The 22,862-nt window shown below is 35.9% G+C and overlaps 1 protein-coding gene across 7 annotated transcripts in view; it reads right to left on the reverse strand.

Moving 5' to 3' along the window:
- ARFIP1 (ADP-ribosylation factor interacting protein 1) overlaps window positions 1-22,862 on the reverse strand; it is a 128,732-nt gene that overhangs the window by 22,713 nt on the left and 83,157 nt on the right. For 4 of the 7 annotated variants that reach the window (XM_011959782.1, XM_011959784.1, XM_011959783.1 and 1 more), the window contains 5 exons: window positions 19,543-19,638; window positions 17,854-17,966; window positions 8,658-8,879; window positions 6,961-7,118; window positions 878-1,052 (listed from right to left, as the gene is read on the reverse strand). In XM_011959782.1, the coding sequence (XP_011815172.1) occupies window positions 878-1,052; window positions 6,961-7,118; window positions 8,658-8,879; window positions 17,854-17,966; window positions 19,543-19,638 (764 nt within the window). The remainder of the gene's footprint in view (window positions 1-877; window positions 1,053-6,960; window positions 7,119-8,657; window positions 8,880-17,853; window positions 17,967-19,542; window positions 19,639-22,862) is intronic. The other 3 variants (XM_011959786.1, XM_011959788.1, XM_011959787.1) reach the window with 1 other exon arrangement.

Genomic DNA, 22,862 nt, shown 5'->3' on the forward strand with positions numbered 1-22,862 from the left:
TGATGTTATAGAGGAGAATATAAACATGACTGTTTCCTGAGAGAACTGATAAACAATTTTAAGAGGGTACCTCGAAGAGAGTACAGTTGAAGACCTATCATGACTTTACAGGATGTGAAACGCACAGAAAAAACTACCAATGTGCAATGATGAGACTCATCTTTACAGGACTGCACCACACCTATTCTGTACCATGCTCACTTATTTCCCATTTCCAGAACTGCAATCCTGCATACAAAGCTGAGTATGCAAGTAATAAAGACATGTCAAACATGAGAAACGGTCCTTTTACTTAAACCGAAACACAGGAGCCTATTAGTATATGAATCTACTTCCTGCTGAAACCTACAGCTGGTCCAGTTCAGCCCTCGTTGCTCTAGTCCTTGGATGTGTTCATATATTAAAAAAATGTGGAAAATGGATCTCTTGGCTTCCTCCTTCTAGGTTATGCTAACTGCAGCCCTAAGCTGGACCTTTCAGTTATTTTTCATTTATCAGTTACTGAGAAGGTCGTAGTTCTTTTCCTGAAATCTGTACCTACCATTAATAGAAAAGCTTCAAAATACTCAGAGCATAATCTATCAATATTTCACTTTTTAAAGCACTTGTTACCAATGCCAATCCGGAGATCAATGGCTGTCCATCAAATACTTTTTGCCATGTGTTATATGTGAAAGACTGGGACAGTAGCATTGCTAACTTTTATCAAAGAAAGGTAAATATATTTTGCATACTTCTAAAAATTCCAACACTGATTACAAATGGAATTCCTTCTTGCAATTGTCATACAAGAGAGTTAAGAGAAACAGAAAAACTGACTCTCTCTCTAGGGTGACTTTAAAGTCCGCAGAAAGACCTTAAAAGGTAAAGAATTTACCTTATTTTCTTCTAGAAATTTCAGTTTGACAGAAACATCGCTGCGCATTTTATCATATTTTTCCTTATGTGCTTGGAAGAGATGCTGTGACTGCTCAATCTTTGGCAGAGTGTTTGCGTCACGTGGTCCAAGATTCAGTTCTTCCAAATCAGTGCGATATGCATCATATTCAATCCTGGAAAGAAGAGAATAAGTGAAACATACTACAAAAAGAGTAAAATATGTTCAAAAGATGGGATGGAAATATACAACATTCAGTCTCATACTCTACAATAATATATAAAATTCTCACACATATTCTACTTGATGCTTTTGAAATCATTATTTCTTTAAAAACAAAGAGCTATTCAAATAAGAACAGGGGAAAAGCTGCTGGTTAATCTCATTAACTATTTCTCCCAAAGCACAGTATTAACTGACAAGTAAAATTTCCAAAATCTAAAAACCAGTTAAAAAAAAAAAATGCAAAACAAGATCAAGGGTAGAATAAATACCCCATGTGAATTGCTTAATACTGATGAGGCAAAGCAGGTAAAGACAGCAGACTAGAATGGCATACTAAAACTAACAGAAGTGTAAATGGTTCTGAAAAATGTCTGGGTTAGCAATGCACAACAAAAATGTAATATGAGCAACACATGTAATTTAAAATTTTCTAGTAGTTACAATGAAATAATAATTAATTTCACCTGTTATCAATGTATTTCATTTTACCCAATATATTTAAAATATTAATCATTGTGGCATGTAATCAATGTAACAGAATTATTCATGAGGTACTTTACATTTGGAGAGTGGGCAGTCTTTGAAATCCACTGTGTATTTACACTTCCTTTTTTTTTTTTTTTTTTTTTTTGAGACGGAGTCTCGCTCTGTCGCCCAGGCTGGAGGGCAGTGGCCGGATCTCAGCTCACTGCAAGCTCCGCCTCCCGGGTTCACGCCATTCTCCCGCCTCGGCCTCCCGAGTAGCTGGGATTACAGGCGCCCGCCACCTCGCCCGGCTAGTTTTTTGTATTTTTTGGTAGAGACGGGGTTTCACCATGTTAGTCAGGATGGTGTCGATCTGCTGACCTCGTGATCCGCCCGTCTCGGCCTCCCAAAGTGCTGGGATTACAGGCTTGAGCCACCGCGCCCGGCCTGTATTTACACTTCTATCCCATCTCAATTCAGACTAGCCACATTTCAAGTGCTCACTAGACATATGTAGCTACTATACTTGACAACACAACTCTAGATGAATTTCTGTAACATCACTATTCAGAATGTAACAACAGTATTTGTGGTAGAGCATTTACCATCCTGTGTTCTGTGAGATGCCTCACTCTGATATTCTCCCCCCATCAACTCAAATAGTTACCCCACCACTGTCATCACTCCATGATCCTATAACCCCTCATGATAGCTCTATCACAGTGCCTGTCTAAGTATAGTACTACCTTGCTTATTAAAGAGTGATTTATCCAGCAGCCTCAACTATTCGGTACTCAGCAAAGAAGCAGTAGAGTGGCCTCTAATTTAGTCAAGATCAGAATCACAAAGCTTATACCCTAAAATTAAAGCTCTTTATTTGGAGATAATAGGAGTATAATTCACATCTCCTATTCTGGGAATTAACAATACTTTAAATAACATAATCTATATTGTATATATGACTTGAGAAAGAATATATCAGTCCTTCACACTGATCCTAATTTATTCTTAACTCATACTGAATTTAACAGTATGAGTTAAGATTTAATTTAATTGACCTCTTTCAGGGTCAAAAGAGAACCATTCATTCATTCACTGATACACTGATTCATTCAACAGTTCTCAAGTGAGCACTTTCTACGTTCCAGGTACTGTGTTAGAAAGTAGATCTATAAAAATGAACAGATATGTTTATCCTCAAGAAGCTTGTATTCTAGAGGAAGAGAACCTTGTAAACAATTACAACAAAATGAGAGAATAAGAACTACCATAAAGGAGGGTAAGGTATAATAGAAATCAAGAGGAATAATTATTTAATTAGATATCTGAAAAGGTATCTCAGACAGAATTAAAATACTATAATTAAAATTTGAAGGATGGTAAAAGCTGGCTAGGTGAATTGGGATGGGGGTAGAATATTCTGATTCTGAAGAGAATAGCATGGACAAAGGCATAGATTTGTAAGATACAATAGACACACTTGGGAATTCAGTATGTCAGAATCTGAAGCTGGAACATGACAATGGAAAAAATTAACATCAGACAGGAAGGCAGGGATTGAAGGTAAGCAGCCCTACAGGCCATGTTAAAGGGTTTAAATTTAATTCAGTAGGATAGGTGATGAGAAGCCACTGAAGAATGTTGATCTGACATAAAAATGACATGACTGAATCAGGATAGAAAGATGACTCTGGTGGTAGTGTAAGAGATGGAGCATAGAATAAACGATTAAAAAATCAGGAGCAAGGAAACCTATTAGAAGACGATGGACATATAAGAAATGAGTCACTGAACGAGGACAAAGGCATTGGAGACAAATACAAAAGATTTAGGAGGCAAGACTGACTTGGCAATAGTAACAAGTTAGTTAAATCCATGGGTTCAGGAGCCAAGGCTGAATGACCTCTCTGCTTTTTGGCTCTATCTTGAGCTAGTTATTTCATCTCTTTGTGCTCCAGTTTTTCAATCTATAAACGTGAATAAAAATCTCCACAAAAACTTCATATAGATAAAGCACACAAGACACCTGGTAATAACTGATACCTTTAAAATGCTTATTATTATGGCCAAATTAGAAGAGGAGTATCTAGAAGCAAGCACACTAAGAACAATAAGAAATAAAACAGAAAAATGTAGAACTAAATAAATAGTAATACATGGTGATTTAATCTAAGGACAAATATCCTTCAATAGCCTTGGAGCACATTTCTAAACAACAGTGATTAACTTAAACATAATCAAAGTTATAATACTGACCTTATATTTCTTATTTTTACATTCAGAGTTTGTAGGTGGTACCAAAGTAAAACTTTCCATAACAGCTTCTCTAACAGTGCTCATTATCACCAAGAAGAGAAGCTCACTAAGTTTTCAAAAAGCAACTTCCCTTCAAGGTTGCCCGTCTGAACTGAGTCCATATCAACAAAGTTAATGATGGTTACTTTATGGCTTATGTAAAACTTCTAGGGAACAGGTGTCCACAACTGAAAACAATTTGACCACATCTTGACCACAATTGACTCCCTTGTTGGTGTTGTTGTGGAGAAGTGTTGAATGGGCTGTTACAAGATTTTCTATACTTGAAGCACCAGAGAGCTAGGAAATACTAGTATACAATGCATAATAGGAAGCATTAAAAGGCCACTTGGGCATTTGCCTAAATTACCACTTTTTGTACTGATCAAATAGATGACCCTTGCCCTAAAAGTCAGTAAATTCTGGCTTTGACAGAGAAGAAAATTCAGCTACTGAAAAACTTTTAACCTTGGATTCTTTTTGACTATTATCCATCAGTAGGCAATGTTTTAGTGTTAACAACTAGCCAATTCCACAGCTACTTCATAAACAACAGAAAAGTCAAACCCCAAGCTAAGCTTAATGAATAAGATCATACATTGTAATTTGAATTAAAAAAGATATATTATGGGATGACATAAAACAAAAACAACATTGCTGTTTTTGTTTTTTAAAGTATACACAGAAGCTGTGTAAGGGTTTCCTTTAAGAAACCAGCTACCAAGTACATGTAACTTGATTTATAATTTTGTTCAAAAGTTCCAAATGCACCTAATATACTGTATTTTATAATCCGAGATCTTATACCGCATTATACTTAGGGCACTAATACTCAGGTATAAGGCCTCTGATAAAATGTGAACCACAGGGAACCAACGGGTTCTCATTTTGGCTTTGAAACTGACTACAAGTGAGCAAACCATTTAATCTCTAGAGCGTTTTCTCCTCTACAAATTAATTATAAACTGTTTAGAAATGAAAGTTGAAGGGAAAGAGATTATTATTAATGAAAATATATTTCAGGATAGGTAGACAATTGCAAAGTAGAGAAACAATCTAGATTCACAAAGTTCTTAACTAGGAGGTGATGGGGGTATTTTTGGAAGAAAACAATATTCATCTTTAAAACCCATAAATGTTAAAACAATCAGAAAGACTAGAAGATAAGAAATTTAATATGATTATAGATAAAAGAAAGAGTATCATTATGAACAAATTAGGACATTATGAATAAGGAACAGACAAATTTAGAAAAGAATCAAATAAAACTTAAATAAAATTTTAAATTCATATACATAATGAACCCTTTGAAAAATGCAATTTCCATGGAAGGATTTAAATCGAGACTGAAAAACCAATCACTGAGAATGTTATTGAAGACATTTCCATGGAAGGCTATCTTACTAACAGCTATCCTCACCCTTACACCTCCACACAACCACAGCTGTTTGACCTTCATTTTCAAGTCAATAAGAATCTCATACATTAATACTAAATTGAAAATGACAAAATAAACATGGTATGGGACAGAAGCATCTCTTCCCGTGAAAACATCAAAAATTAACTTTTCCAAATGATTTGTGCTTTTACTTAATTGAAGTGTAAGGAAATATATATTTAATAAGTACTCAATTGCAAAAAGACTAGATGAGTTTGGAGTTTTTACAGGCATTTCTCATACCATTAAACTAGGATAAGAGGCCAAAGAGCGAAGTTACCCTTCTAAAAGGTAAAGTTTACCTTCAACTATGCATAAAAAGAAAATGGAAAATAAGAATTTCGAGCGTTCAAAAGAAAAAAATCTCAAAAGGGACTAGAATGATACTTAAATAAAAGTGGCAGGATATATGGAGAAAAAATTGGGCCTGGAATCAAAAGGTGAAAAGGTTATTATAGGTCTGCTACATTTTAGACTCTTCAAAATATTTATTTATTTATTTATTTATTTATTTATTTATTTATTTATTTATTTATTTATTTATTTTTGAGACGGAGTCTCGCTCTGTCGCCCAGGCTGGAGTGCAGTGGCCGGATCTCAGCTCACTGCAAGCTCCGCCTCCCGAGTTTACGCCATTCTCCTGCCTCAGCTTCCCGAGTAGCTGGGACTACAGGCGCCCACCACCTCGCCCGGCTAGATTTTTGTATTTTTTAGTAGAGACGGGGTTTCACCATGTTAGCCAGGATGGTCTCGATCTCCTGACCTCGTGATCCGCCCGTCTCGGCCTCCCAAAGTGCTGGGATTACAGGCTTGAGCCACCGCGCCCGGCCCAAAATATTTATTAACGCATTTATTAATATGTATTTTATTTACCATTTAATAGGATAGTTATGAGACAGGGAAACTGTATGTATATATATATGAATATGGATATATAAAAACCCATTAAAATAGGATGTATAAAAGCACTATTATAAACAGCTATGAAAATACAAGTCAAATATTTAATTTATATAAAAGGTAAAATTTGAAAGGGTTTGAAGGTTTGCTATAATCTGGATAAATGGAAGATGACTGATATCCTAACAAACAAAAATCACGCAGGTGAAACAAGCTTATTATTCGATAGAAACTGAAAGTACGGGTCTGGCTATTGTGGAAGCAGTGGTAATAAGAATGAAAGGTAAATTTAGGCCAGAGTATAGAGGACCATGTAATACCTGCCTGGTAGAACACAATGCCCTGTCCTCTTCTAAAGAAGCTGGAACTGGGAGATCCTCCATTTCCCTACTCACTAGAAGGCGCGGTTTGGGCACATGACCAAAGATCAATTAGATCATCTCAAGGCAATGAAGCAAGTATTTGTGGGTATTTAGGAAATTATTTATGGTAGCTGTGGCAGCATTAAGTACTAGAGGCACCCAGCATAGGGGTTCTAATTAGATTCTTCTGAGGCTTAACTTGGCTTTGGTTCTTGGTTGTTCCCAGAATCTTGTTCTCTCCCTTTCTGCCAGTTCTGTGGTGGTATCCTATAACTTTCCAGTATATTTTTTTCCTGTCGATATTGGCCAGAGTTGGTTTCTGTTGTTTGTAACCAAGAAATTAACTAAATTATATGCCATCTGTAAAACAGACAATGTAGTAAAAATGTATACCTTACCTGGCACTTTCATACTGTTTCACAGTCATTAATGTATCTTCAATTGTTTTATTCACCAAAGTGTTCACACTAGCAATGAAAAAATTAATGGCTCCAAGAAGAGTCTCTCCATTTTTAGCCAGCAGCTTCTGGGTATCGGCATTATAGCCAAATTCTTCCTAAAACAAAGAAGTCACCTTAATTTATCCGGTAATAAATCAGTAAAAGTGACTTAAAAATCTCAAGCACTTCACCAATGGGAAAATGTGTGATTTAGAGATCTAGCTGCAGCAGTTTTACTTTTTCTTTCAGTCTTTAAGAATCGAAATCACAGCTAGCTATATAATTACTGAAAAAGTCTAATAAACCAAAATTGTCATCAGCTCAGATACATAGCTAAAAGCTAAATAATTTTTATAAGTTACTTTGTAGTAGAAAGAATATTTTCATTTCTACATTTTGTTTCTATTATACTATAAGCACAGCTGTTGGAAAGAAAAATACAGCAGATTATTAATCAGAGAAACTATAACTTTCACAGCCAAATTAGGTAATAATTGGTTAAAACTTTCAGACATAAAACAAAGTGCATTTTTTTTGTGTTTTGACTGAATCTCCTCAAAGTATAAATATTAAGAATACATATTTCTTTGTAAACTTGGTGACTAGTTGACTCCCAATCTCAGCTCTATCTAGGCACACAACTGAGGAAGGATCACTTAACACTAGATTTAGTTCATTCTTTTTGAATAAACTGCATCTCGGTGCAGTAAACATTACATATGACTCCTTCAGATATGGCAAGGACTAACTCTAGCTCTGTATATTCAGCAGTGAAAGCTTTCCAGTGTTAAGTTTTACTAATTAACAGATTAATCAGGAATGCACCTAACCAAATAAAAAATCGATCACATATTTTATATGTATATTTTAAGATGTATCATTTAATTTGATAATTCTCCAGTTTGTTATAAAGTACTTTTCAATTTCAGTTGAAACAAATAATATAATATTAAATTAACTAGAATAGTAGAAGACACAAATTTAATGCTATTGCAATAGCTGCAATTACATTTCGTACGTGACAAAGTATTCGATAATTCAGAAGATAGCAGGAAAGTAAAATTATCTTTATTATGCTAAAACCATTTTCCATTTAAGAGATGTCCATGTAACTCCACTCTGTACTCGGTCTTCGAAATATTATAGACCTTGATTTGCAAATATTGGCAGATAAAGGACCACATAAAAAGATTACCAATCAATGTATGTGAAAACTAAAATGAAAGGCAGGAGAGCTTAAGATTTTTGGCACCAAATTTCCACAAGCTAAGTTACACACTTCACTAAAGTCTACATAAATGTTACTGGAAACAGAATAATAAAGAGAAAAACATTTTTACAACTTTTAGAAAAAGTTAACAGAACATATTACAACAGTAACGCTTGATATTCAGTAAGAAGTAAAAGGCAAAATAAAATATTAACAAACAGGAAGAAAAATACGAAAGATTTATATACATGCGATAATTCATAAAAAGTAAAGTTAACAGAAGTCAGTTGGGCCTTCTTAAAGTGATATGAAATATCTTAAAAGAAAATCTCAGAATTCCATTTTCATTAAGAGTTCAGTAAATCACAAATATAACAAATTACCTCTTTGAATACTTCCATTATCATTTTCTCCCATCCCTAATAGTTATTTAGAATAATCTTACATGAAGTTCTAGTGACTTCAAACTCAGGTCAGCAAATGCATCTCCAAGTTGCCTTTGGGTATGTACCATCTGGAAAAGCTGGGTCGACAATGTTTGAGCCAGTTTTAAAATATTTTCATATTTTTTCTTGTTATCCCTTAATATATCAATTTGAGCTTCAAGTTCAAGGTCCACAGTTCTTGAGCCGCGGCCTAGCTTCTCAGAGATAATCTGTCGAGTACACTAAAAGTGGAAGATGCATTTTGTTTAGAAAGAAAAAACAAAACAAAATACAAATGCTAGAGCATATGGCATACACCATTTTTTGGATTCAAACAAGCTAGCATAATAAACTGAAAATTGTCAGCTCCCTTAGTTGATCAGGACTCAGAAAGTAAATTCACCAGACGTGTCTAATAATTATTACCAATCAAAGGAAGTTTAAAGACATATCTAGCAAACTTATATACTGCCATAAGAACTCTCACATAATTATTTTGCAAGTTTAGTACATTTGGGTAGATTATCTAAAACAGAGATATTTGGCATTAAGACTAATATAGACTGTTAATATAGGAATAAGAAGAACACCAAAATACTACTCTCTTATTGCTTTCAAATGTTCTTTTACTTCTATCTTCCCCCTTAAATGACTTCTATAGATATATATGTGTGTGTATGAATGAGGAATAAAGAAAGAGGAAGGGAGGAAGGAAAGAAAGGAGGGGGAAAAGAGGAAGAGAGAGAAACTACTGAGTTACTTTTACTCAGACAGTGTGGTATTATATTATGTTATTGTATTCTGCCCCAGAAATAATAATACAGAAACCTATATATATATATATATTTGTCTGAGATGGAGTCTCGCTCTGTTGCCCAGGCTGGATGAAGTGCAGTGGTCCGATTTTGGCTCATCGCAACCTCCATCTCCCAGGTTCAAGTGATTCTCATGTGTCGGCCTCCTAGGTAGCTGAGATTACAGGTGTGCACCACCAAGTCCAGCTAATTTTTTGTATTTTTAGTAGAGATGGGGTTTTGCCATGTTGGCTAGGCTGGTCTCAAACTCCTGGGCTCAACTGATCCACCTGCCTTGGCCTCCCAAAGCGGGATTACAGGCATGAGCCATTGTGCCCAGCCTAGAAACCTGTAATTTTTAAAAAGTATCTAATTTCAGAACACATGGAAATAAGTTTTCTAGTATTAATGTTTTACTCTCAACTTCATTCAATAACACATTTTAAGAATAACTGGGGCATTAATATATACCTCATCATTAAATGTTATCAGAAATATTCTTAAAAAGTAGTAAATAAATACTACAATTTTGTTGTTGCTGTTGTTGTTGTTTTTTGAGATGGAGTTTCGCTCCTGTTGCCCAGGCTGCAGTGCAATGGCGCAATCTCAGCTCACCACAATCTCCACCTCCCGGGTTCAAGTGATTCTTCTGCGTCAGCCTCCCGAGTAGCTGGGATTACAGGCATGCAACACCACACATGGCTAATTTTGTATTTTTAGTAGAGATGGGGTTTCTCCATGTTGGTCAGGCTGGTCTCAAACTCCTGACCTCAGATGATCTGCCCCCCTTGGCCTCCCAAAGTGTTGGGATTACAGGCATGAGCCACCACACCTGGCCAGTACTACAGTTTTTAAAACTTGCTCTTTATCATGTTCTTCAAAGTTCTGGTTACAGAATTAATGTCTGTGGTAAAAATTAAAATAATGTATGAAATAAGAGGTGAATTTCCTCTTCCTTTAATCACATTGAAGAGCAGAAAACTACTATTAACAGTCTGATAGGTATACTAGACTTTCCTTTAAACATATATAATCTCATATATATATTTTTAGAGTAAACATGAGATTATGCTATATATAATATCCTGAATATTTCTTTTCTATGAACAAAATAATCTTAAGACTTTTTCTTGTCAATATACACAAATCTGCTTACATATTTTTCTACTTCCCAACACATTTTCTATTCTCATCAACTAAGTATCCTTATAAACTTTTTTTTTTCTTTTTACAAAAGAGTTTTATTTTTTAAAAGTAGAGAAATTCTTAACCATAAATAACAGGACGGGTGAGAGACCAAAACCATGGAAGGGGATGAAAAGTATTACTGTGGAAAATGTACAAACACTTCTAGGAAATGAAAATCACAAGAGAAACGCTGAACTGAGTATGTGATTTTAACAAGAAAACCATCAGCAAAAAATAATGCCTGAAATTTTAACAAGATAAAGGAGATAAGATAGGTCACTTATTCCCATATTTTTCTTCCATACCAGGGTTTTCCCTATGCAATCTTACCTGAGACATTTACTCTATCCACAAGCCAAAGCATGTGGTACTTTCACAGCAACCTAGATATAATAATCCATTAATTCAGAATTCATTGAAGGAGCATTGTTTCTTAGCACAGTGAGAGAAATGTACTCACTGCTGTCTGAGTGGCCTTTTTTTCTCCACAGAAATAACAGTTATAAGCAGGCATAGAGGTGAAGAATTAATGAGGAAATGTTTTTTGTTTCCAGGAAGCCAAAGCAGTGGGAAGAGTAAGATGATACTGATTACAAGGCAAATTAAGGCAAACTGGACACTTGAAAGAAGTTGTAAAACTAGATTCACATATATTCCAATTTGATAATTTTACCCTCTTCAGCAAAACCTAAAGAATATGGAAATGAGAGTACTACAGATTTCCTAAAGGAAGCTTTGTAAAGAAAGTTGTAGTGAGAAGATATAAAGTTGCTACCCATTTCCCAACTCATCAGGGTCCTAGAGGAAGTGTCTTAGATGATCTCTACAGTGGATTTTTATTTAAATTGCTTTCTAGTATATACTGAAATAAAATGTAACATTGGAGATCAGTCTACATTATAAAGCAAGTTTAAAACTGAGGAGAATTAAGAATCTAAATTCTTTAACCTTCCTCAGAGTCCCTGAAAATGGAGATCACTTACAATGAGCTGGTGGTCCTATTCAGTTTTCCATATGAATGAAAAATTCATTTGAAGAATAGGACAAATGAGGCTAAACTGAAGAGGCAAAAGGAAGCTAAAGTAAATTACTGACCTATGTTGATTCTCTACTTGGGGGAGGGTGGGTGAAATACAGTGATAGTGTACAAAATACCATATCAGCATTATACTGGTTTATGAATTTATGCAACAGCCAACTGTGTACTCTGAGTATTTAAGTAGTGTATTAGTCCATTTTCACGCTGCTGATAAAGACATACCTGAGACTGGGACTAAAAAGAAGTTTAATTGGACTTAGAGTTTCACATGGCGGGGAGGCCTCAGAATCATAGCGGGAAGCAAAAGGCACTTCTTACATGGTGGTGGCAAGAGAAAATGAGAAAGAAGCAAAATTGGAAACCCCTAATAAACCTATCAGATCTCGTGAGACTTATTCACTATCACAAGAATAGCACAGGCAAGACTGGCCCTTATGATTCAATTACCTCTCCCTGGGTCCCTCCCACAACACACGGCAATTCTGGGAGATACAATTCAAGTTGAGATTTGGGTAGGGACACAGCCAAACCATATCATTCTGTCCCTGGTCCTTTCAAATCTCAAGTCCACACATTTCAAAACCAACCATGCCTTCCCAACAGTCCCCCAAAGTCTTAACTCATTTAGGCATTAACCCAAAAGTCCACAGTCCAAAGTCTCATCTGAGACAAGGCAAGTCCCTTCCACGTATGAGTCTGTAAAAATCAAAAGCAAGCTAGTTACTTCCTAGATACAATGGGGGTAGGTACAGGTATTGGGTAAATACAGCCATTCTAAATGGGAGAAATTGGCCAAAACAAAGGGATTATAGGGCCCATGTAGTCCAAAATCCACCAGGGCAGTCAAATTTTAAAGCTCCAAAACGATCTCCAGGTCTCACACCCAGGTACTGCTGATGCAGGAGGTGGGTGCCCATGGTCTTGGGCAGCTCCACCCCTGTGCCTTTTCAGGGTACAGCCTTCCTCCCAGCTGCTTTCATGGGCGGGCGCTGAATGTCTGAGGCTTTTCCAGGTACATGGTACAAGCTGCCGGTGAATCTACCATTCGGGGTCTGCAGGATGGTGGCCCTCTTCTCACAGCTCCACTAGACAGTGCCCCAGTAGGGACTCTGTGGGGGGACTCTGATCCCACAATTCCCTTCCATACTGCCCTAGCAGAGGTTCTCCATGAGGGCCCCACCCCTGTAGCAAACTTTTGCCTGGGCATCCAGGCGTTTCCATATCTCTTCTGAAATCTAGGCAGAGGTTCCCAAACCTCAATTTCTGACTTCTGTGCACCTGTAGGCTCAACATCATGTGAAAGCTGCCAAGGCTTAGTGCTTCCACCCTCTGAAACCCAAGCTCTACAATGGCCCCTTTCAGCCATGGCTGGAGCAGCTGGAACACAGGGCATTAAGTCCCTAGGCTGCATACAGCACAGGGACCCTGGGCCTGGCCCATGAAACCACTTTTTCCTCCCGGGCCTCTGGGCCTGTGATGGAAGGGGCTGCCGCGAAGGTCTCTGCCATGGCGTGAAGATATGCTCCCCCATCGTCTTGGCAATTAACATTAGGATCCTTGCTACTTATGCAAATTTCTGCAGCTGGCTTGAATTTCTCCCCAAAAATGGGTTTTTCTTTTCTACTGCATAGTCAGGCTGCAAATTCTCCAAACTTTTATGCTCTGTTTCCCTTATAAAACTGAATGCCTTTAATAGTACCCAAGTCACCACTTGAATGCTTTGCTGCTTAGAAATTTCTTCTGCCAGGCATGAACCCAAGAGGCGAAGCCTGCGATGAGCTGAGATTGTGCCACTGCACTCCAGCCTGGGTGACAGAGCAAGATTCCGTCTCAAAAAAAAAAAAAAGAAACAAATTTCTTCTGCCAGATACCATAAATCATCTCTCTGAAGTTCAAGGTTCCACAAATCTCTAGGGTAGGGGCAAAATGCCACTGGTCTCTTTGCTAAAATGTAACAGGAGTCACCTTTGCTCCAGTTCCCAATAAGTTCTTCAGCCTGGATTTTATTGTCCATATTGCGATTAGCATTTTGGGCAAAGCCATTTAACAAGTTTCTAGGAAGTTCCAAACATTCCCACATTTTCCTATCTTCTTCTGAGCCTTTCAAACTGTTCCAATCTCTGCCTGTTACCCAGTTCCAAAGTCACTTCCATATTTTCGGGTATCTTTTCAGCAACACCCTACTCCTGGTACCAATTTACTGTATTAGTTGGTTTTCACACTGCTGATAAAGACAGACCTGAGACTGGGAATAAAAAGAGGTTTAATTGGACTTACAGTTCCACATGGCTGGGGAGGCCTCAGAATTATGGCAGGAGGCGAAAGGTACTTCTTACATGGTGGCAGCAAGAGAAAATGAGAAAGAAGCAAAAGCAGAAACCCCTGATAAACCCACCAGATATTGTGAGACTTATTCACTACCACGAGAATAGCATGGGAAAGACTTGCTCCCATGATTCCATTACCTCCCCCTAGTTCTCTCCCACAACTCATGGGAATTCTGGGAGATACAATTCGAGTTGAGATTTGGGTGGGGACACAGCCAAAAACACACTACCATATCAAGTAGCACCAAGAGCTCTTCTGCAATGCCAAAAAAGAGAATAAAGATATTTAAGGACAAGCAAAAGAAGAAACTTATGGTAACAACTAACAAATACAACAAGGATTATTAAGGTAAGGGACAGAGAAGGTAGCATAAAAGGAAAATGAACAGGGGAAGGAGGTCAACCAATAAATGAATGAGGCAATATGACAGGAAAAACAGGCATGAAAGTTTAAAAGATACTGGTTTAAACACATCAAACATTAACTTGATAAGGGTGTGAATGCTAATGGCAAATTCTTAAACATTAAGAAAAAAGTTTGGGAAAGATGCCAAATAGCTCTGAATGCTGAAACTGAGAAGATTATTCTTTTTTTTTTTTTTTTAAAGACAAACTTCAAAAAGCACTCTATTTTAGACTACGAAAAATAAAAATAAAAAACATAAATAAACCACAGTTTATTATTTCAACTATTTCTGTAGATGAAAATAAATAAGAAAATAGATTTTGGATTCAAATTTTGTGAATAAAATCAGGTAGATTAAAATAATATTTAAGAAGACAGGTTCAATGTCTAAACCTAAAATTGCTCCTATTACATATTTGCTTTGAATCACCATGTTGGTCTTGGGACCAAAATTAACAACCAATAAATGAAGTGCTAAATATTCCCTTTGCGGAAAAGCATTAAAGCATTTGTTAGAGAATAGAAACAGAAGAAATTAAAGGTAGAAAGCATGAAGGAGAGGACCAAAGACACAGACCAATGACACAGCCAGAATCAAGTTATTCGAGAGTAAAATGGGGCCGGGCATGGTGGCTCAACACCTGTAAATCCCTGAACTTTGGGAGGCTGAGGTGGGAGGACTGCTTGAATCCAGGAGTTTGAGACCAGCCTGAGCAACATAGGGAGACTCCGTCTCTACAAAAAATAAGAAATTAGCCAGGAGTGGTGATGCCTGCCTATAGTCCGAGCTGCTCAGGAGGCTGAGGTGAGAGGATTCACTGCAGGTTACAGCTGCAGTGAACCATGATCATACAACTGCACTTGAGCCTGGGTGACAGAGTGAGACCCTATCTACACAAACAACAAACAGTAAAATGGACAACAAGCACAGTCTTAAGTCAACCAAATCAGAATCAGTATTTGAAGCATTATACAAATGACAGTGAATGCCCAACATTAGCTAAAATTTGAGCTGAGAAGCTCAAAAAGCAGTAAGAACACAGAGAGTCATGTAGACCCCATAAGGTCATTACACTATGAACTTTTTTTGGTTGAGCGGAATATGTCGGTCTGGACACACTGGACTATTAACTCCATAGAATCATGTAAGTCAGATACTTTCTTTTTCTTTTTTGACCTAGATTAAAATATTCAAGTTAAGTTCTACTGAAAAAAACTGTCATTTAAAAATAAATAAAATAAAAAGAATTTTGTACTAAATTCTAAAATTACATGCAAAGATCAATGATAAAACGAATACTTCATTTTCTAATTGTATTTCTACCATGTTTAGATGGCATTTTCTCTTCTCTATATGCATTTAATTGCAACATAACGACTTGAATAAACATAAAGAAAATAATGCCTCCTTCACATAGTATTATACCATATGTATAACATTTTAAAGAGCTGTCATTTTCATTAGCAAAAATTTTTAATAGGCTAAATGTGGCATATTAATATGAGATAAACATGGAATCTTAATAGTGATTCAACTCAGATTATTATAGAGATAAGAGATGCAAGACAAGAAACAGATAATAACACCTAAACACAGGAATAAATAGATAACGAAGAAGGAAAACATCAAGTAAACAACATGAGAGGAAGGGTCAAATGAACAAAAAGCTTAAACTTGCTCAGTCTAGTACGAAAGATGAACAAGTAAAAATGAAAGGGAATTCAAAGCAGTAGGCAAATATAGCCTTATGAACAAAGTTACAGAAGTATGAGAAAGCACAGATTGTTTAGGAAGTTTCTGGGTAATTTGGTATGAATAACTTGATCCATAGATAGAAAAGAGGCAGAGACAAAGTGGGAAAGGTAGATAGAGGTCAGATTTATGCCACTCTAAAAACAGTGGGGACTGACTGAAGGATTTTAAGCAAGAGGGAACCCACGTTAGGCAGGGTCGAACATGCAATCTTAGAGAATTGGTTAAGAAGTTGTTACAGGAATGTGAGAGAGTAATAAATATGAACTATGGCTGTGAAGGCTGGGATTGACAGCAGGGGAAAAGGTGAAAGAATATTAAGAAGGCAGAATGCATAGGACTTAATGACTGACTGGCTATGTGGAATTAGCAAGAAGATGGAATAGAAATCTGTGAATATTTTAGAAGAAGAGTTTAGTTTAAGTAGGCATCACTTTTTGAAGACTACCATTGGGATTTCTCAGATTCTACACTGACATGAGCTAAATAATTTTTGGACAGATTCATGTAACATGTTTCAGGGAGGTTTTACCATCTTAAGAAAACCTATACTTTTGAAGAAGACTTCTAGATCATATTTTTAAGGCATTAACTGAAAGAATAAATTCACTTCTGTTTTACTATTGAGAAGATGTAAGAAAGGCCTGTTCTGTATAAAATATAGACAATTCCTAATTTACCAATCACTAGACCCACAATCAGTTCACGAATATAGGGAGAATTGTGGCTAATGCTCTAACCTGAGTGCTAGGGCTTTCATCCTAACTATTCCACGAATTCTACAGTCTTGTCCCTGTTAAAATTCAAAAGGTACTAAGTGGATTTGGGGGTTGAGCTGTTTGTAATACATCAAATACAATACAGGTTAAATAATTTGCTTATTTGTTTTATGGAGGGCATAAGAAAAATAATCACCAATTACTCTGAAGCAATGCAACTAAGAATGTTAACAAACTTTAGAAACACAACTCACTTGCAATCCAGTGTTGCCCATATAGTTAATGCTTAGTTATTATAGTAAAATCAGAGAATTTCAAACTTTGTGGAACTAATATACCTCTCTTGACCTTCAGCTCCTATAAAGTATCAAAAGGAGGGGAAGGAGCAAATATATCTATAGTAGCAGCTAAATAAATTCCAAAGCAGTACATGTCTTCAATTACGTACATTATCAGTTAATAAGCATTTTAATAGCTTTTTTACTCTTTTGTACTAAATTCTTTTTTTTTGAGACGGAGTCTCGCTCTGTCGCCCAGGCTGGAGTGCAGTGGCCTGATCTCAGCTCACTGCAAGCTCCGCCTCCCGGGTTTACGCCATTCTCCTGCCTCAGCCTCCCGAGTAGCTGGGACTACAGGCGCCCGCCACCTCGCCCGGCTAGTTTTTTGTGTTTTTTAGTAGAGACGGGGTTTCACTGTGTTAGCCAGGATGGTCTCAATCTCCTGACCTCGTGATCCGCCCGTCTCGGCCTCCCAAAGTGCTGGGATTACAGGCTTGAGCCACCGCGCCCGGCCCTTTTGTACTAAATTCTTAAATTACATGCAAAGATCAATGATAAAACAAATACTTCATTTTCTAATTGTATTTCTACCATGTTTAGATGGCATTTTCTCTTCTCTATAGGCACTTAATTGCAACATAATGACTTGAATAAACATATAAATAAAAATTTTTAGAGCCATTTAGGGTGGAAACATTAAATAATTACAAACCTTATAGGTGTTTAGACTCCATTTTCTAACAAGTTCTAACTTTTCCATTGCAGGATTTTTAATTTCATCAGCTAGAATAACTGGTCCACTTTTTGTCTGTGTTCTCTGGCCACCTGCAAGGTAACAAAAGACAAAAACACAATCCAGATGAAGACAAGCAGGGAAAGAAAACAAAACCCTGACATTGTTCAAATTAAAATACTTATGCATCTAAAAAAAGAAAAAAGGTTCCCACAAAGTAAAGAACTAGAACTTCCTGGAATCGCTGAGGATAGTTTCCTAATTACTTAAACAACACTTTTGTCCATTAAACACAAATGCCATGTGACTTATCTGTCTTCTTTAAACAAACAAAAAACAAACCTCCTGCCATCAGCCTTATTTTCTATATAAGCTGTGGTTTACTTTAAGAAAAATAAAATTTCCACAACTAATCTTATATACTAATGACGCTAAAAAAGAAGTATCTTGGTCAATAAAAATCTAAGTGGCCACACGTATTCCCCACAGTGATCTTTCACTGTAATGTGCAGACTACAACAACAATAGAATGTTGCTATAATTTTGGAGAATTTGAAAAAAAATAATTCAAATTTCACATAGTTGTTCAATTCAAATAGTTATTAAAGATATGTTATCACTAGTATGAAAGGCTGGGTTGAAACAAAATCTACATTGTACCTCTTTTTTCTCAAAAGATCACACAAAAAAGGCAAGAAAACCAAAAAAAGCCATAATGAATAAAGAAGCAGTGTAAATTCCTGACAATGTACTCTTCCAACAATTAAGAATTTTTGATATGAAAGCAACTCTACAACTATATACTTCTTAATAGTAAAATACTTTTCATAGTCAAAATATTTTTCATTTCAGTTTCGGGATGGAAAGTTTCTAATAATTTAAAAAGAATAATGAAATAAAGAGAAAACTTAGGATCGGCAAAAATTTCTTCTCTCACCTATTCCTATAACCAGACCAATCTTTCCCATAGCTTTACCAGTCCAAGAACAAGAATGGTATATAAAATAGAACACATTTAAGAATTTACAAAATTCTCATAAAACAAAATATAAATGTTAACATTTCATATAAGAAGAAATGTGGAGTTCATTTTCTCTCCCATTTTTATAGTCCAGTAACAGTCAAGTGCAGAGCAAATTGAATGTGAAGATATTGATTTTCCCAAGTATTTTTCATTGGGTATAATTGGTAAATTAATAGTATTGTGTTGCAATCTGCAAACTATTTACAAGTTAAAGCTAAAAGTAAGAAGTCAAGACCTTTTTCACTTAACCCATTCTTAAAAACAACCAACCTAATTGTTGAAAGTTGTTTTTCCTTTAACTGAAAATAGAAGGCAGAGCTGCAAAGATGAGAGTTTAGGATCAAATGGTAAACCTACATATTCCAGAGCAAAGAAAGAATGTTTTAAAGCAAATTAAATTTTACAATGTTTTAATTTTAAAATGGATTAAGTTTCAGGTATGAGATACGCCTAATTATTCTGAAAAGCCAGAAAGATAGGATACAGTTAGAAAAATTTTTTCCTTTATTGTTAATAAGACAGCCACCAAAAAAGTCAGAATAACACACACCTAAGAATATAAAGCAAGTGATTATGAAACTGAGTAAATTAGTGTAGCTTCAGCAGTAGCAAGAAGGGCTTTATCCAATCAGTGCAGTGAATACCTGCAGGAACAATTAAATCACTTCCTTGTTGAGCCAGTCGACTAGCTGCAACCCTGCTAGGAGACATAACAGACGGCAGTGGCGGTGCTGGGGAACCTGAAAAGGTAGACATTTTAACTGTGAAAATCCTTTTCCTCCTCCACATACTGTACATTTTGAATATAGGGTTACTGATATTTCCTTTAAAATATTCAAACACTAGGATTAAAAATTGGAATTAATATATTTATTTTCTTTCAGGGAAGGACTAATAATAAATGTATGCTACCAGGCTCAGTTTTTATATAAACTTTTCATCAAACTATCAAAACTAAACAAAATATGTAACTATATGATGAAATCTGGTAAGATGACATCTAACCAGGATTTTAACTGGACTCTACTATTTCCAAAATCAGTTAACAGAATGTGAATACAGTCCCACAGTTGCACGATTTAAAGCTTCGGTAAATATTTCATAACTTGCTACTCTCATATATGAAGGAAAAACTCTTCAAGTAAAAATTCAAAGGTATGTAAGGGATATTAAAACATGCTTTCATATCTCTTACAAGAAATGTGAATGAATTATAGCCTTCACAGGAATTGCAGCCAAAAATTTCAAATCATAAATCAAATGTCACATAGTGTGTCTCATTGGTGTTCATAATGTGGACGTAGGGGACCTTCTGCAATTCACCTGGATGCTTGTTAGAAATGCAAAATCTCAGTCCCTGCCCCAGTCCTACTAAACCCAAGCCTGCATTTTCATAACATTTCCCCAGGTGATTTGTATGTACTTTGAAATTTGAGAAGTGCTGATATAGAGTATTTTTTGACATTATAAGAATCACTTTTGGAGCTTTTCAAACACACCTGGGATACTCAACAAGATCTACTGATTTTCAGTGAAACAGGCATCTATTCTTTTGCAAAAGACACTCAAGATGATTCTCAAACACAATTAAGTTTGAGAACCAGAGGAAACAACACAATTTTTGAATGAAACACAACTAAGTTTTAAATTCTAACACAGAGTTTAAAATTCTGGCTCTATCTACCACATGATATCAGGAACACCCTGGCAAATTACTAAACACCTCTGAGCCTTAATTATCTACAAAGTAAGAAATATTGACTACTGGCTGAGAGCTGTGTCTCGTGCTTGTCATCCCAGCACTTTGGGAGACAGAGGCAGGTGGATTGCTTGAGCTCAGGAGTTGAAGACCAGCCTGGGCAACATGGCAAAACACCACCTTGCTAGGCATGGTGGCACAAGCCTGTAGTCCCAGCTACTCAGAGGTTGAGATAGAAGGACTGCTTGAGCCCAGGAGGAGGAGGCTGCAGTCAGCCGAGATCGCACCATTGCACTCCAACCTAAGTGACAGAGTCAGACCCTGTCTCAACTAAAAAAAAAAAAAGAAAAAAAGAAACACTGATTACCCAACATTGTTGCTAATGTCTAGCATTAAACCAAAAAAAAAGGAGTAATAAATTTTTAAAACTGAAAAATTATTAAAGTCCTTCCATGTTTAGCTGAGAATATTTTAATGTCTATAATGTACTTTTATTTCAACTACACTCTTCCCCAGTTCTCTGGAAAAAATATAATGCATTACGTTCATAATTAAATTTCCTAATAAGACAGACACGTATACTTTCTTTACTTACTATTAGTAATAATTGGTCATATCCCAGATGTACTAAATTCTGATATAGAAACAGTCACGAGTTCTAACAGTATAAAATAAACCTTAACTTGAACTGGATCTCACATTAAAATTCAAACACACAATAGACCTAAACTAAATAGATTGTTGTTAACTTTCAAAGTGAGAGATATTTGTCTCTTTAAATCTGTTAAATTATAAAATTTAAAGCCAGAAGGGATGATGGAAATCAATTAAACTCTCACATTAAACGGTACGATTAATGAAGCCTAGAGAGGTTCAAATAGTTTCTTATTAGAGACTCAGATGTTCTGAACACCATAATATCTCCATTATTAAATTCAATACAGAAATCACTAATCTACAAGTTACTTGCTGAGTTGGAAGGCATTTTAATAGGTTATCCAGTCCGATCACCATTTTAAACAAAGACTATCTCTACTGTCAAAAGCATAAGGGATTCTAAATAAGAAAGTGTAAAATAAAAGAAGACTACCGTACTTCCATGTCTTGACCCCAGGAATAGGAGCTCTATTGTTCTAGTTATTACAGTTTATTAATTTTGCATAAGAAATAAACCATGGCACTACATGAGATGTGTATAACATATGTAACAAATGAAATGTCACTCTCCAAAGTAAAATAGCAAATAATGTAGTGTGGCTGTAACTGGGACTTCAGCTTTTTTGATTTACCTTCAAAGGTAATTATCGCTTCTCTGTATCTTTAATACTTTAACCTTTTAAACAACTGTTACCAAAATCATTCACCAATACCAACTAAAAAATAAATAATAATATAGGATCTCTCAATAATACAGGATCTTACTAACTGGGTAAATTTGGGGAATTAAATCTATTTCATCTCAACAACAAAAACCCAGAAGATGAATACATATGTGCAAAGATTTATACTCCCATTAAAACAAAACCCTGGTACCAAGTACACTTAACTCTTATGAGCTTTGATTTATTCATGATTTCCACTATTACTGATTCTGTAACATCTTTGGTGCTAGGCAGATTTCAATATTTGTTGTTTTTAAGTTGAAGTATAACTTTTAAATCTGCACTAGATAGATGAAAAAGTAGATGGCTAATACTCTCCTTGTTAACTGTTTAAGCAAATAGTCATAATTTATCATTTAGTCATCTTTCCAGAGAGCTAACACAGTCCTAATTCCTTTAACATTTTTTCGTAAGACCTGTTTTCCAAATTGTAATCATTACATGTTATTCTTTCTCATGTTCATTCCAATTTATCTACATATATCTTAAAACAATCACAACTTTCCAACAAATGCTTAACTAAGTATAGCAGCAGAACGATTATTTTCCTAATACACTGATCAACAATACAGTTTGGATTTTTAAATGTTTTATACACTCAGTTCAGAGAGACATATATTACCGCCACTATCATGAAATATATTTTCTTATTCCAATTGGAAGAATTAGGACATTCTATAAGCAAGTGAAACTGATGGGCATTTTAATGCTCATGTATACCAGTTCATAATGGCCAACTGATTTCAAACCATTATACAGTAACATTAAGGGTAAAAATGGCAGCTAAATAATTTCATTAAAAATATTTAGGCCAGGTGTGGTGGCTCATGCCTGTAATTCCAGCACTCTGGGAGGCTGAGACGGGCGGATCACGAGGTCAGGA

This window comes from Colobus angolensis, unplaced genomic scaffold (assembly GCF_000951035.1).
Source record: "Colobus angolensis palliatus isolate OR3802 unplaced genomic scaffold, Cang.pa_1.0 Scaffold5, whole genome shotgun sequence".
In the NCBI taxonomy this organism is placed as follows: Eukaryota; Metazoa; Chordata; class Mammalia; order Primates; family Cercopithecidae; genus Colobus; species Colobus angolensis.